This window comes from Terrapene carolina, unplaced genomic scaffold (assembly GCF_002925995.2).
Source record: "Terrapene carolina triunguis isolate 2854851 unplaced genomic scaffold, T_m_triunguis-2.0 Scaffold130, whole genome shotgun sequence".
Classification (NCBI taxonomy): domain Eukaryota; kingdom Metazoa; phylum Chordata; order Testudines; family Emydidae; genus Terrapene; species Terrapene triunguis.
In genome coordinates, this window is record NW_020664481.1 from 21,044,694 (window position 1) to 21,061,073 (window position 16,380).

At 45.4% G+C, this 16,380-nt stretch overlaps 1 protein-coding gene across 1 annotated transcript in view; it reads left to right on the plus strand.

Annotated features, from left to right (window-relative positions):
• The first annotated feature begins 206 nt into the window (after positions 1–206).
• Positions 207–16,380, plus strand: part of CIAPIN1 (cytokine induced apoptosis inhibitor 1) — a 25,331-nt gene continuing 9,157 nt past the window's right edge. The window contains exons 1-4 of the mRNA XM_029911795.1: positions 207–239; positions 10,240–10,415; positions 11,211–11,373; positions 12,366–12,429. Of these exons, the coding sequence (XP_029767655.1) occupies positions 10,259–10,415; positions 11,211–11,373; positions 12,366–12,429 (384 nt within the window). The 5' untranslated portion in view covers positions 207–239; positions 10,240–10,258. The remainder of the gene's footprint in view (positions 240–10,239; positions 10,416–11,210; positions 11,374–12,365; positions 12,430–16,380) is intronic.

A 16,380-nucleotide genomic window follows, 5' to 3' on the forward strand; every position in this document is an offset into this window, starting at 1 on the left:
CCCGCTCGGGCGGGCCCCGCGCTCCCCCTCACCCGGCGCGCAGCGCAGCAGCCCCCAGCCCGCCCGCCGCAGGCTCCCCGCAGCCGCCGCCACCGCCGCCATCTTGGAAGCGGGCAAGGCCGGGCCGGGCCGGAGCCGTCAGCGCGGCGCGCCCGTGGGGGCGGAGGGCGCGGGCCGATGACGGGGCCAAAAAGGCCGGGCCCGGCGGCGGAGACGGGCAGTGCGGCTGCGGTGGAGAGGTGAGTGGGGGGGTGGGACTCCTTTGGGGGCCCCCTTATTCCATTCCTCGGTCCCCTTCCCTCCAGTGACTCCTGTGGGGGACCCCTCCTCTCCCCCATTCCCTCTCTCTGTCCCCCCCAGTGACTTCTTTGGGGGACCCCTCCTCTCCCCCTATTCCCTCTCTCTGTCCCTTCCCCCCAGTGACTCCTTTGGGGGCCTCCTGTCCTCCCCCTGTTGCCTCTGTCCCGTCCTCCCCCAAGAGACTTATTTGGGGGGGCCCTTTGCCCCCCCATTCCCTCTCTCTGTCCTGCTCCCCCTAGTGATGACTTTGGGGCCCACCCCCATGAGCCCTGCTGGGCTGCGAATACCTTCATTGGGGGCGATGGATGCCAAAGGCACCCTGCCCCCACCCAAAGTCAGGAGGAGCGAGATTCTTTGTCCCTCTTCCCTGGCATGAGGGCACCTTCTCACCTGGGCATTGCCTGGCATGAGGGCTTTCCCCCTCCCCTCAGCTAGCAGCCTGGCGTAAGATCTGCTCAGTCATTGCCTGCTGCTAGGCAGATCTGCCTTAGTCATATCTTGTTTGCTGGCGCAGGGCCTTCAGTGTGAGCTTGGCCTCTGCAGCGTCATTATCTTTGGGGAGAGACCCTTTTTATTTTCATTTCTCCTCCATTGTTCTGTGACTGGCATTACGCTGCTATTAGTCTGATGCTGGTTCCCATCTGTTTCTTCTCCTGGTGTGTCTCTGTAGGATACCAGCATACCATGCCTGCTTTCACTGCAGCATGTCCACCTTAATATGCTCCTAGTCCAATGCCCCCTTCTTTACACCCATTGTATAATATGATTGACAGCTGTCATGCCCTGGTTATGTGGGCAGAAGCTAGATGACCACCTAGGAGAACAAAAGCTAAAAACTAAGGCTGTCAAGCGATTTTAAAAAATTGTGATTAATCACATGATTAAAAAATTAATCATAATAAATCATACTGTTAATAATAGAATACCATTTAAATATTTTTGGATGTTTTCTACATTTTCAAATATATTGATCTCAATTACAACACAGAATACAAAGTGTACAGTGCTTACTTTATTTTTATTTTTATTACAAATATTTGCATTGTAAAAAACAAAATAAATAGTATTTTTCAATTCCCCCATTACAAATAGGGTGCAATCTCTTTATCATGAAAGTTGAACTTACAAATGTAGAATTACGGACAAAAAATAACTGAATTCAAAAATAAAACAATGTAAAACTTTAGAGCCTACCCGTTCACTCAGTCCTACTTCAGCCAATCCTCAAACAAGTTTGGTTACACTTTGCAGGAGATAATGCTGCCCGCTTCTTGTTTTCAATGTCACCTGAAAGTGAGGAAAGACTTTTGCATGGCACTGTTTGTAGGCTGCGTCACAAGATATTTACATGCTAAATGCGATAAAGATTCTTACGTCCCTTCATGCTTGAACCACCATTCCAGAGGACGTATCTGTGCCGTTGACGGGTTCTGCTCGATAATGATCCAAAGCAGAGTGGACTGATGCATGTTCATTTTCATCATCTGAGTCAGATGCCACCAGCAGAAGGTTGATTTTCTTTTTTGGTGGTTTGGGTTCTGTAGTTTCTGCATCTGAGCGTTGCTCTTTTAAGACTTCTGAAAGCATGCACCGCACCTTGTCACTCTCAGATTTTGGACAACACTTCAGATTCTTAAACCTTGAGTCGAGTGCTGAAGCTACTTTTAGAAATCGCACATTGGTACCTTCTTTACATTTTGTCAAATCTGCTGTGAAAGTGTTCTTAAAATGAACACATGCTGGGTCATCATCCGAGACTGCTATAACATGAAATATATGGCAGAATGTGGGTAAAACAGAGCAGGAGACATACAATTCTCCCCCAAGGAGTTCAGTCACAAATTTAATTAACACTTTTTTTGGAAACGTCCTCTGGAATGGTGGTCGAAGCATAAAGGGGCATACAAATGTTTAGCATATCTGACATGTAAATACCTTGCAATGCCAGCTACAAAAGTGCCATGTGAATTCCTGTTCTCACTTTCAGGTGACCTTGTAAATAAGTGGGCAGTATTATCTCACGTAAATGTAAACAAACTTGTTTGTCTTAGTGATTGGCTGAACAAGAAGTAGTACTGAGTGGACTCTAGGCTCTGAAGTTTTACTTTGTTTTTGAGTGGTCAATGATGGGATATTAAAAGTTACTACAGAGAACTTTTTCCGGAGGGTCTGGCTGGAGAATCTTGCCCACATGCTCGGGGTTCAGCTGATTGCCATATTTGGGATCGGGAAGGAATTTTCCTCCAGGGTAGATTGGCAGAGGCCCTGGAGGTTTCTCGCCTTCCTCCGCAGCATGGGGCAGGGGTCGCTTGCTGGAGGATTCTCTGCGACTTGAAGTCTTTAAATCACGATTTGGGGACTTCAACAGCTGAGTCAAGGGAGAGAATTATTCCAGGAGTGGGTGGGTCAGCTTTTGTGGCCTGCATCATGCGGGAGGTCAGACTAGATTATCATAATGGTCCCTTCTGACCTTAAAGTCTATGAGTGCAATTATGTAACAAAAAAAAATCTACATTTGCAAGTTACACTTTCAGGATAAGGAGATTGCACTACAGTACTTGTATGAGGTGAATTGAAAAATACTGTTTCTTCTGTTTATCATTTTTACAGTGCAAATATTTGTAGTAAAAAAGATATAAAGTGAGCACTGTACACTTTGTATTCTGTGTTGTAATAGAAATCAATATATTTGAAAATGTAGAAAAAATCCAAAAATATTTAATATCAATTGGTATTCTATTGTTTAACAGTGCGATTAATCACGATTAAAAATTAATCATGATTAATCTTTTGAGTTAATTGCGTGAGTTAACTGTGATTAATCGACAGCCCTTCTAAAAACCTTATTGCACTTGGCATTGGAGATCTGATTCTTGGGTCCTTTTTGACTTGCTACCTCTACTGCCCTTGACTGTCTGAATTGCTCTGAAGCACCTAAGAAATCCGGTTCCTTTGATTTGCCAGCATGCTCCTCCCATCTCTCCCCTCCACCCCCAGATATCTGGAAGCCTTATTAAAGGCCTCCTCCCACTCTGTCTGTATTTGTAGAAAAAAGTGTGGCTTGGGCAACTTAATTGCTGGTGGGGGCTATTTTATTGTTGTGGGAAGGAGTTTTTCTGTGTTTGAACGTTTCCAACTTGAAACAATTTTGTGTGGTGAACTGTGGGTATGTCCTACTTTCTCTTTATTAATCCTCTCACTTTCCCTGAGCGTAATGTTGCATCCTTAGTCTGAAAGAGAAGCACAGTAGTGAGAGGTGTTTTGGTCTCTTCCTAATTGCTGACATGACAGCCATTCACGTAATAAAACTTTAAGTTTATTACTGTGTAATGCGGATAGTAAAAAGAAAGCTTCAAAGAAAGCTGTGCTGCTCCCTGTGGATTCCTCTGCAGTCTTTCTGAAGTGTAGTCAGACAGTAAGTATTAGGTTGGTAAGAAAAGGTAGCTTAAGATCAAAGGTTTTATGCATCTGTCTGAAGTAGAGGTAAAAACTGAACAGTCAGTGGATAAAGAAGAGCGGTGTCCCAAGACCTGTTTCTGGCATGGAATTTCTGTGGCTAATGCCACAAAATACAGATTCTCTCCTGTTGATGTGCATATGTGACTCCTATAAATGTTGTGCTCATCAGATCTCAGATAAAGAATAAAGCCAGTAACTTCTCCACTGACCAGATCTTCCCTTTGGTCTGAGTGAACTGGAACATTTCCAGCATCCCTCGAGAAAATGGTTTTATTCCCAATTACACTAATACCTGCTTTTGCATCCCAGCTGTGAAACTCCTCCATGTGGCTGTTTCCTAATCCCTGTAAGCACTTGCCTGGCTCTGCTCCTCCAAGAGGTTTAATCCTCCCTTTCCTGTGTTCTTGTTAACAAGATCTGCACGAGGGAATGTATTTAAAATGCTCACCAACAGCAGTAATAGTTTGCAGCACTGCAGTGATGCTTAGTTCTAGGCCACTGGAAGCTCCATGGTTTGATACTCCACATTATTGTGCTCTAGGAAATTGAATTTGGAAGTTTTAAGTGTATGTGTAAGGGTTTATGAAAAATAGGTTGTGATTGATGCAAAATGATAGAGGATTTCACTTTAAATACTATCTGCAGCAGATAGAGCATGGGCAAAAGCAGTGCAGAACACTCTGCTTTGCTCTGCTAATATGCTTCTTCCTATTTTAGAGAGTCGGTTCCCCCCCGAAGGGATGAGAACACAGTCTGTGTCCATTCATTCCTTGGTCTCTCTTCTGAGATTGCTTAAATGTTGACTGTTGTGGCAGTGGTTTTGGTGCAGCATATACATGTCCGCTAGGAATTGAACTGAGACTACCAGTTGATTTCACGAAGGTTACGAAAGAGTCGCTACTTAGCAGTGACTTTGCTCACTACTTACCTGAGCTGGATTTGATCCACAGTGAATATGGCTGCGTCTACACTGCCAACTAGCCCTGTGATTCCATGCTTATGTAAACCCACTTGTGTTAGGTCTTATCTGACCTGGCACGCTAAAAATAGTTGGGGTAACTGTGGTAGCAGCAATGGCACGTGCTAGCTGCCCTGAGTACAAACCTGCTCAAACCCCATGGGAGGGATGGACGCTGGGTGGCTAGGATGAGCTGCTACTGCCCGTGTTATCGCAGCTGCACTGCTGTGTTTAGCACGCTACTGGAAATGAGAGCTAGCAGGAGTCTGGGAATCACACCCCATCTCTTACAGATGTAGCCTGAGGCTAAGTCGATTCTACTACAGTGCCTGTGTCAGCATAGCCCCCTAGTGTAGACGCAGTGTACGCCGACAGAGTTTTTGTGCTGGTGTGGGAACTCCACCTCTGCGAACAACAAGGCGTCTACTCTGGGGATTCACACCCCTGACTGCCAGTTATGCCAGTATAATTTTTTTTAAACGTAGACCATGCCTTTAGAATAAGAAATCTTTCACCTCAATTACAAGTCCCATGCTTCTGTAAGTCCTGAAATAATGAATTCTGTTATACTTTTACAATTACCTCCCTGAGTGATTTTAACATGCTTCAGTAATAGAAACTTTTTCCAAAATTGGATGGGTTGGAACCCATATATGAGAATATTAACGAAAAGTGGACCTTTAATTTTCACCTGATTTTAGTTGCATCTAAGTGTTTCAACTTATTTTTCCAGGAAAAAAGAAAGGGTGGGCCTCCAATTTGAACACACACAAGTGACTCAGGCCTATGAGATGAAAGATAAAGTGCACTACTGGCATACGTGCCCGTGCTCAGGCTCAGTTGAATGAGGACAACAATGCAATGAATTTTGGGAAGATGGAGAAATGATTCTCCTCCAGAAGTTTTATGTAGAAATCTAGGGAAACTGCTTTGAACTCTTCTCCGTAAAGAGGGAAGGTTCATAAATGTGTTGCATTTTTCAATATGTGTAACTCAACTGAAGGTGAGCAGTGCACCTTGTGTGTCCAGCTTTCACTGTCTGCTGAAGAATTCCTCAGTTGTTGGAGGTTTGTAGCTTTGCTGCTCTTTCAATTTGGATTCTTTTCTTGCCCATTTTTGGGAGGGAACAATCTTGAGTTCAGAGACGAGTTGATTAAAATGTATGTGAGACTGAGATAAGACCCGAGAAGTAGGGTAGAGTGCTTTCCACCCTGAATCATAGTCCTGTGGCCACTTATCTGATATGCCTTGTGTAGTGCAACAGAAACCTTATTGTAACTGAAAAGAACCTTCCCTTTTTGTTGTAAAGCCAAATGACCTGCCATCTTTTTTACTTTTACTGGTTTTGACATAGTCAAATGTTTGGTTGTGACATCTCCCAGGGTACAAGCTGGACTGTGGAATCTGTGCCCCCTTAACTCTGTAGCTCAGGATATCTCTCACACTGCTTTGCTAGTGAAAAGTAGCCCCTCCAGGCAATGCTCATGCACCGCCATTAGCATGAAGGCACACCGGTGATAAATAAAGACAGGCGGGTAGCTCCCTTTGATGGACACCAAGCCAGCCAGTTAGCGGTAAAATCCCTCTTGGTAACTGTTCTCTACTTACTTTACCTGTAAAGGGTTAAAAAGTACCCCAGGTAAAGGAAAAAAAGTGGGCACCTGACCAAAAGAGCCAATGGAAAGGCTAGAACTCTTAAAATGGGGAAAGAAACTTTCCCTTTGTCTGTTAGACTCTCTGGGCTGTAGGGACATGGAGCAGCAATGCTATAAGCAGGAATGCTGTGTAAGGTTTGAACCAGGTATGAAAAAGTATTTTCCATACCTAGCAGGACTCATTGGGATAGGGAATGTTTAGGTAGACGTGATCAGGTTATTTCTTTATTTTGGCTTGTGGATCTCCTCTGTGCTAACCCCAGATGCTTTTCTTTGCTTGTAACCTTTAAGCTGAATCCCTCGAAGCTATTTTGGGTGCTTATTTTTTTGGAATTGCTCTTTTAAAATCTAGCAAAAGCCTAAGTTCCAGATGTATTTTCTTTCTTTTTGTTTTTAATAAAATTTACCCTTTCTAAGAACAGGATTGGATTTTTGGTGTCCTAAGAGGTTTGTGCATGTTGTTTAATTAGCTGGTGGCAGCCACTAATTACCTCTATTTTTTTTCTCAGCTCTTCCCCTGAAAGGGCTTGAGGGTACCCCACAGGGATGAATTCTCAAGTGCTCCTTCCTGGGCCCAAGGGGTTTTTTTGCATTTGGGTGGTGGCAGCGTTTACCAAGTGAAGGTCAGAGAAAAGCTGTAACCTTGGGAGTTTAATACAAGCCTGGAGTGGCCAGTATTAATTTTTAGAATCCTTGTGGGCCCCCCCCACCTTCTGCACTCGAAGTGCCAGAGTGGGGATTCAGCCTTGACAACACCCAACAAAGTTACATGAATGGCTGGGAGAGCATTCATGAACTGTATACTGGGAGACACCCGCAAATCCCCCCAGCCTTGCACACCAGAAATGTGCATCTTACACAGCTCCAGACCCCCTTGGACAGTGCAAGCTCATAAGTCCATTTTATCAAAGAAATGTATATACACGAGCTCTTGTTAACCTGAGCAGATTCCCCAGCCACACCAGTTGAAGCTCACTGGTTTAGATAAAATATTAAAACAAGTTTATTAACTATAGAAAGATAGATTTTTAAGTGATTATAAGTGATACAGTCATAGAAAATCAGAATTGGTTACAAAAAGAAATACAATGATAAAATCGCAATCTAATTCTTAAACTTTACCAAGCTAAGTAAAATTTAAAGCAAGGACCTTTCTTACCTCACCAAATGCTGCAGGTAATTCATAGTTCACAGTTCTTAGTTTGCAGGCTGGTTCCCCCTACAGCCTGGGACCACTCGTCTAGTTCAGTGATGCCTCTTTGTAGAGCCCTGCATGGATACAAAATTTGTATCCGCATCCAATCCACAAAAATGGTCCACGGATATCTGCAGATTTGCGGGTCTCTACTTCTTTGTCTTTCAAACTATCTTGCTCTGTGAGGGGAGAGGTAATGAGGAAGCCATTGTCTTATTTTATACCCTCCTCCTCTCTTTGAGGTTGACCCCCAGCTGGGGTGCAGGTGACCAGCAGTCTGTTGTGTACTTGAGATTTGAATTGTCCCTCTATGCAATGTATATTTCTTGTTTCCCTTCCCCCCCTGCTGGACAATGTCTCTTTAACACCTGGCTGGGTGTTGGACACTCCTTTGTCTCTGAGGAGCTAGTCTGTGGGCGTTCCCCAGAGTTATAACATACTTCAGTAACCTCATACAGTAAAACTGATAACTAGGGCTGTCAATTAATTGCAGTTAACTCATGCAATTAACTCAGAAAAAATTAATCGCAATTAAAAAAAGTAATCATGATTAATCATACTGTTAAACAATAGAATACCAATTGAAATTTATTAAATATTTTTGGATGTTTTTCTACATTTTCAAATATATTGATTTATATTACAACACAGAATACAAAGTGTACAGTGCTCACTTTATATTATTTTTATTACAAATATTTGCACTGTAAAAATGATAAATAAAAGAAACAGTATTTTTCAGTTCACCTCTTACAAGTGCTTTAGAACCTACGCACCCACTCAGTCCTACTTCTTGTTCAGGCAATCGCTAAGACAAACAAGTTTGTTTACATTTACGGGAGATAATGCTGCCCACTTCTTATTTACAATGTCACCAGAAAGTGAGAACAGGCATTTGCATGGCACTTTTGTAGCTGGCACTGCAAGGTATTTACCTGCCAGATATGCTAAATATTCGTATGCCCCTTCGGCCACCATTCCAGAGGACATGCTTCTATGTTGATGGTGCTCATTAAAAATGGCTACAACACTCGACTCAGGGTTTAAGAATCTGAAGTGATGTCCAAAATTTGAGCGAGACGCGGTGTGGAGCATGCTTTCAGAAGTCTTAAAAGAGCAACACTCTGATGCGGAACTACAGAACCCGAACCACCAAAAAAGAAAATCAACCTTCTTCTGCTGGTGGCATCTGACTCAGATGATGAAAATGAACATGCGTCGGTCCGCTCTGCTCTCGATTGTTATCGAGCAGAACCCGTCATCGGCATGGACGCATGTCCTCTGGAATGGTGGTTGACGCATGAAGGGACATATGAATCTTTACCGCATTTGGCACGTAAATATCTCGCGACGCCAGCAACAATAGTGCCATGCGAACACCTGTTCTCACTTTCAGGTGACATCGTAAACAAGAAGCGGGCAGCATTATCTCCTGCAAATGTAACCAAACTTGTTTGTCTGAGCGATTGGCTGAAGTAGGACTGGTGGACTTGTAGGCGCTAAAGTTTTGCATTGTTTTATTTTTGAATGCAGTTATTTTTTTTGTACATAATTCTACATTTGTAAGCTCAACTTTCATGATAAAGAGATTGCACTACAGTGCTTGAATTAGGTGAATTGAAAAATACTATTTCTTTTGGTTTTTTTTTTATAGTGCAAATACTTGTAATAAAAAATAAATATAGTGAGGACTGTACACTTCGTATTCTGTGTTGTAATTGAAATCAATGTATTTGAAAATGTAGAAAACATCCAAAAATATTTAAGTAAATGGTATTCTGTTGTTGTTGAACAGTGTAATTAATTGCGATTAACTTTTTTTAATCGCTTGACAGCCCTACTTATAACTTTACACAGTGTCACTACACATATTTTAACAGGATAGTGATGTTCAGTAGATTATGCCTTGTGAGGTATCACTTGAAAAGTCATACTTTGTAAAACATATGACCATATATAAGTGGTTACTGTGGGTTTACAGGGTGTTAAATGGGGTACAGTCTGTCACAGTGGTACAATAGGCAAGGCTGATGTAACACTAATTTTAAAATTGGAGGTATTTAAGGGATGAGAAGAAAATATGGTGAGTTAAACAATCTCTGAGTGTAGTAAACCGGTTCCTAATTAGTAATAGTTCCACCAGATGAAAACAACTAGAGAAGTGGTTCACGTTATTACACATGACAGGATTTCTCAAACTTTCATTATTGCTGCCCTCACCATATCTAGTTTCCTCAAATGTAAGCACTTCTTTAAAAAAGAAATGTCAGGAGGAGAGCAAAGGGCCTTAATTTGGATGATTGGGGATGCTGAAACTAAGGTGTATGTTCTCCTCATGTGCAGGGGGAATATATTAACTTCTTCTTTGCTGAGTCACTGTCACAAGCAGGAGTGGCTGCTGAGTTCCCTTAAACTTGGTTTGCACTGCCCCTGGCAGATCCTCCTGGAGGAAGCAAACATCACAATGTGAGCGAAACTGAATTATGCTCGTAGACAGAGAGATGGTATTTCTTCATGCTATGTTAACATGCAGATATGGGAACTCTGTTTCCAGTGCCCAAAGAATTATCCTAGCTCTTAAAAGAGGGCAACCCTCTGGATTAAGTGAAAATCCACGTTCTTCATGGTGGTCTTAGCACTGATTTCTTCCTTTCTCAATCTGGCACTTTCAGGTCCAGTGATACGGCAGAGATGGCGGAGTATGGAATCTCAGTTGGCCAGCGTGTGGCAGTGATCTGGGATAGCTCCTCACCTGTTGAAGGACTGAAGAATCTGGTGGCTAAGATTCAGGCATTGGTGGGACCTGAGAGCCGCATATCTGTGGAAAATATTGACCAACTGTCCCATTGTAAGATGGGGATATAATTTTTACCACACATTTTGGTTTAAGGGCAGTGTCATGTTCTGTGGGTATGTTAATGGATGTGAGCTAGCATTTCCCTTGATTTGTAACCTAGGGCATCTTTAAGTATAAAGGTAGAAATCCTTTTGTGACGTGTACTGCTAGTACTAAACAAGAAAGCTATTCACCCTAGTCATGTTTGTTAATGGATAAGGCTAAGATTTTGTAAAAGTCAGGGACAGGACATGGGCAATAAAGAAAAATTAACTGAAGCCCATGACCTGTTCCTGACCTTTACTAAAAATATCCATGATAAAATGCGAAGGGATTGGGGAAAATGCAGGCTGGCTGGGAGCTCCAGGGCCCCCACCACCCGTGGGGGACTCAGAGCACCAGGATCCCCCTGCCCCCCATGGTGGAGGGGAGCTACGGGGTCCCCCTGCCATGGTGGCTGGGGAACTGCGGGGGTCCCCCTGCACTCCCACCCCCCGCCAGTGGCTGGGAGCCGCAGGGGTCCCCCTGTCCACAGCGGCTGGGAGCTTGGGGGGCCCGCTGCCTCAGGCACAGCTGCGGGAGGCGGCGAGACCCTGCAGCTCCCAGCCACCAGGCCTGAAATCATGGAGGTCTTTGGAAGTCCCGGATTCTGTGACTTCCGTGACCTCCATGACAAAATCGTAGCCTTATTAATTGACGCCATGTGGTGTGATTGTCACGTACATGTGTACAAAGGAGATCAGAGAGGGGATAGCTGGTAAGATAGACAAGTGTGTGTTTTCTCTTTTCATCTTTCCTTCTTTTCAGCGGCGCATGCAGAGTCCAGTTTTGATGTGGTTCTGTCCGGCATGGTACCAGGCAGTATGACACTGCACAGTGCAGAGGTGCTGGCAGAAATAGCTCGGATACTCAAGCCCGGGGGTCGTGTCCTTCTGAAAGAACCAGTGGCTGCGCAAATAGGTAAGAGCAAGTCTGCTATGTTCTTGCCCCTGGATCTGAGGCAACCAAACATCCTTTCATGGAGGATTAGGCCAAAGCTGAGGGGCCAAGAGCTTTGAATGTCAGTCAAATAAAGAGTAGTTCTGCTCCTGTGATTCATTAATGTAAGCAGCACGATGAGATCTTGTGTCTGAGCTTATCACTGTCATGTTAGAATCTCTGCTGATGACCATCTTGTATCGAAAATGTACGAGCAGAGAGAGACCTATTCTTGTAAGCCTACTGCTATGGTTAGTGGATGCACAGAGCTGATGCTAGAGTTTGTAGTGACTTAAGTCAGGCTTTTGGGGCCTCTGTGAAAGTAAAATTAGGTGATGAGCTGTTAGTGGCTGGGACCATCTTTTACTCTTGATTGGGGCCTGTAGGTACTTGCATAATCTAAAAAAGATAAAGTGAAGTTTAGGAGAGAGACGGTGCATCTTATACTATCACAATTTACAAAAGATGTGAATGGAGTCTTACTAGTAGGTAATGCCAACTACCCAATGGAAAACAGATGCACCAAAGCTGTTAATTAAATCAGTCGGTGTAAGACCTGATGCCTTCTGGAATGAGCTCTTTAATGTATATTTCTGAACTTCAGACTTTTTTAGGACTTTAGATTTTTGAGGCCTTCCATGAGCCTGTCGAAGTGGGAGCTCCTATTTTTCTCTTTAGTAGGTGGAGATGATTTTTTTTTTTTTTCTTGGCTGCTGGAGAAGGCTTTGTGATCTTAATGTATTTGTCAAGAGCATAATTTTGAACTAATTTATAGTCTGAGTTGAAGAGCCGGTTTGAATGGATGAACGGCTGAGTTCCCAGATGTGCCTGGAGTGATTAGGAAAGAAGCATGTAAACAAAGGGATTAGCTGGAATGCTGCCTTCTAAAGCACTGTCAGTCCTTTCACGTTACAAGCAACACATCTAGTTCTTAATAATGAGCTTTGTTTTGCGTTCCCTGTCATGTTTCCCAGGTGACAACAGAATCAAGACAGCAGCCAGGCTCCTCACAGCTCTGACGCTTTCCGGGCTGGTGGAAGTGAAGGAGGTATGTGTATATGCACTAACCACCTCCCGACAGCTCCCATTTCAGGACTGTATAATGTAGACAAGAGTCTTCCAAAAGGGATGCTGGTTATTCACTACCTAGCCATCCTAGTGTGCCTGGAAATATGCAGCAGCACAACCAGCAATGAAAACTCTGCTCTTAGTACTGCATGAATAAGAGTTTTCTTTGCAATTAAAAAAAAAATACATGTATCTTCAAATGAATAGCGGCAGTAAACTGTGTAATATCACCAGCTGTGCAACCGCCAGAACCGTGATCCACTTCGTGCAAGCTGGAAGAATGAGCCAGTCTGAAGTATAATGCAACATCATGGGGCAGAGGCAAAACCCATCATAAACGATTAGGGTTGGAAGAGACCTCAGGAGGTCATCTAGTCCAACCCCCTGCTCAAAGCAGGACCAACCCCAACTAAATCATCCCAGCCAGGGCTTTGTCAAGCCGGGCCTTAAAAACCTCTAAGGATGGAGATTCCACCATCTCCCTAGGTAACCCATTCCAGTGCTTCACCACCCTCCTAGTGAAATAGTGTTTCCTAATATCCAACCTAGACCTCCCCCACTGCAACTTGAAACCATTGTTCTGTCATCTGCCACCACTGAGAACAGCCGAGCTCCATCCTCTTTGGAACCCCCCTTCAGGTAGTTGAAGGCTGCTATCAAATCCCCCCTCACTCTTCTTCTGCAGACTAAATAACCCCAGTTCCCTCAGCCTCTCCTCGTAAGTCATGTGCTCCAGCCCCCTAATCATTTTCGTTGCTCTCCGCTGGACTGTCTCCAATTTGTCCACATCCTTTCTGTAGTGGAGGGCCCAAAACTGGACACAATACTCCAGATGTGGCCTCACCAGTGCCGAATAGAGGGCAATAATCACTTCCCTCGATCTGCTGGCAATGCCCCTACTAATATAGCCCAATATGCTGTTGGCCTTCTTGGCAATGAGGGCACACTGCTGACTCATATCCAGCTTCTCATCCACTGTAATCCCCAGGTCCTTTTCTGCAGAACTGCTGCTTAGCCAGTCAGTTCCCACGCTGTAGCGGTACATGGGATTCTTCAGTCGTAAGTGCAGGACTCTGCCCTTGTCCTTGTTGAACCTCATCATATTTCTTTTGGCCCAATCCTCCAATTTGTCTAGGTCACTCTGGACCCTATCCCTACCCTCCAGCATATCTACTCTCTCCGCATCTTAGGCCTGGTCTACACTAGGCTTTTATGTCGACTTTAGCGCCGTTATATCGAATTAACCCTGCACCCGTCCACACCAGGAAGCCATTTAGTTCGACATAAAGCTCTCTTTAAATCGATTTCTGTAATCCTCCCCAACGAGAGGAGTAGCGCTAAATTCGACATGGCCATATCGAATTAGGCTAGGTGTGGATGGAAATCGACGGTAATAGCTCCGGGAGCTATCCCACAGTGCACCACTCTGTTGACGCTCTGGACAGCAGTCCGAGCTCGGATGCTCTGACCAGCCACACCCCCGGGAAAATTTGAATTCATTTTCATTTTCCTGTCTGGGCAGTTTGAATCTCAGTTCCTCTTTGGACATCGAGGGGAGCTCAGCAGCAGTGGCAACTATGCAGAGCTCTCCAGCAGAGATGGCCGTGCAATCCAATAGAAAGAGGGCCCCAGCATGGACTGATCGGGAAGTCTTGGATCTCATCGCAGTGTGGGGCGATGAGTCCGTGCTTTCAGAGCTGCGCTCCAAAAGAAGGAATGCTAAGATCTACGAGAAGATCTCCAAAGCCATGGCAGAGAGAGGCTACAGCCGGGATGCAACGCAGTGCCGCGTGAAAATCAAGGAGCTGAGACAAGGCTACCAAAAAACCAAAGAGGCTAACGGACGCTCCGGATCCCAGCCCCACACATCCCGTTTCTACGAGGCACTGCATTCCATCCTGGGAGCGGCCGCCACCACTACCCCACCCCTGACCGTGGACTCCGAGGATGGGATCATGTCGGACATGACAGCGGACGGGGAAGAGGAGGAAGGAGATGAGGAGGACGAGGCAGTCGACAGCGCTGGCACCGCTGATTTCCCCGACAGCCAGGAGCTCTTCATCACCCTTACCGAGATCCCGTACCAACCGTCCCCATCCCTTACCCCGGACACAGAATCAGGGGAAGGATCAAGCAGTAAGTGCTGAAAACATGTAAACATTTATTTAAAACAGAACGGTAATATTTATACTATTAACAATGTATATTTATAAAAGTGCTGTAAACTAGTAAAAAAATAATCAGGTACAAAACAGGAATATTTACAAAGGTAACAAATGGGTTTTCATGATTTCTCTGTCTTAGGCTCTTCTCAATTTAGTCCCATGTATTTTAAAAAAATTTCACAATGTCCGTTACTACATGATTCCCAGGCCCAAGACGCTCCACTCCAAAGTCCCAGTGCACCTACGCGAAAATCCGGTCAATGTGGCCGGGGATCGACGAGAAATCCTCGTAGGAGAACTCCTCGTAGGTCTCGTGGAGGTAGAGCTCAAGCCTGTTGATCAGGTTCCGGGGTAGGGCGATCTTAGTGGGCCCTCCGTGGTAGCAGACATGTCCCCTCCACGCCACAATCAAGTACTCCGGGATCATCGCACGACATAGCATGGCGGCATACGGCCCCGGTTTCTGCATGCTTTCCCGCAGCATGCGTTCTCTCTGGGTGTCCGGGATCCTCAGGAGGGTGATGTCGCTCATGACGCCCTGCTTTGGATTAGGGAGGGGAATGTTAGTATTGGGACTGCTTTACAGCCACGCGGTGGAGGGAGAGGGGCAGCATACAGGGATCTTTCCCTGGGACAGCCGCGAGGGGGTGGGACAGGGGCAGAGTTGATGCTGTCCTGATTGCTGGCAGCAGAGACTGGCATTGCTTTCAATGTGAAAGAAGGCCAGTGCTACTGCTGGAGTTTTAAGCAGCCACAAGTCTGCGGCTTACCATTATTGCCCGCTCCAGAAGTTCAGGTCTCCAGCCACAGTTCTCTGAACACTCCAAGACCTCCGCAAGTCCACAGGCACTGAAGGCGACGGCCGAAAATTCGACCTTGTCCTGAGTGCGCATGTGAGAGGTTCAGTGCATGGTCTTGTTCACAGAGAAAGACTAGGTTCTTTGTATACAATTTCATTTATCTGTCTCAGGAATTCACTCCCTTTTTAAAATTCACACAGACACATCTGCGACTGTCTCCCAACCCAGCCTGTCAGCACACTCCCAGAGGCTAGCGCAGATTAGGCGGAGGAAGAAGAAGACGCGTGAAGACATGTTCACAGAACTAATGGGCTGCTCCCGAGCCCAGGCAGCCCAGCAGACACAGTGGAGGGAGAACTTGTCACAAATGCACCGAGCAGTCATGGAACGGGAGGAGAGGTGGCGTCAGGAGGACCAACAGGCTACTGAAAAGCTGCTTGGACTAATGAGGGAGCAAACGGACACGCTCCGGCGCCTTGTGGATGTTCTGCAAGACCGGAGGCAGGAGGACAGAGCCCCGCTGCAGTCTATCTGTAACCGCCCTCACCCGCCACCAAGTCCCACACCACCCTCACCCAAAGTCCAAAGAAGGAGGGGCGGCAAGGGCCGTTAAAACTTTCAATCAACCCCTGCAGACTGCTCTAGCAGTAGAAGGCTGACATTCCCCAAAATTTCAGAAGTCCTTTCCTACCCACCTCACACAAGCCCCCGTCCAAGTTTCACCCCCCACGTTTCATGTCTGGTTCGCAATAAAATGTTTGTTTCTGTTCATTACTGTTTCAGTCAGGTTCTTTTGAGGGAGAGTCTGTCTGGAGGGGGGGAAGGGGCTTGGTAATTGGACAGGACAGTCACCTTTAGCAGGGTACAGAGGCGGTGTCAGGTCCAGCATCAGGACACATACACAGTGAAGTCACTGGTTACCCTGGTCAGTCTGGGAGGTGCTTTTCATGTTTTGGGGGGGGGGGG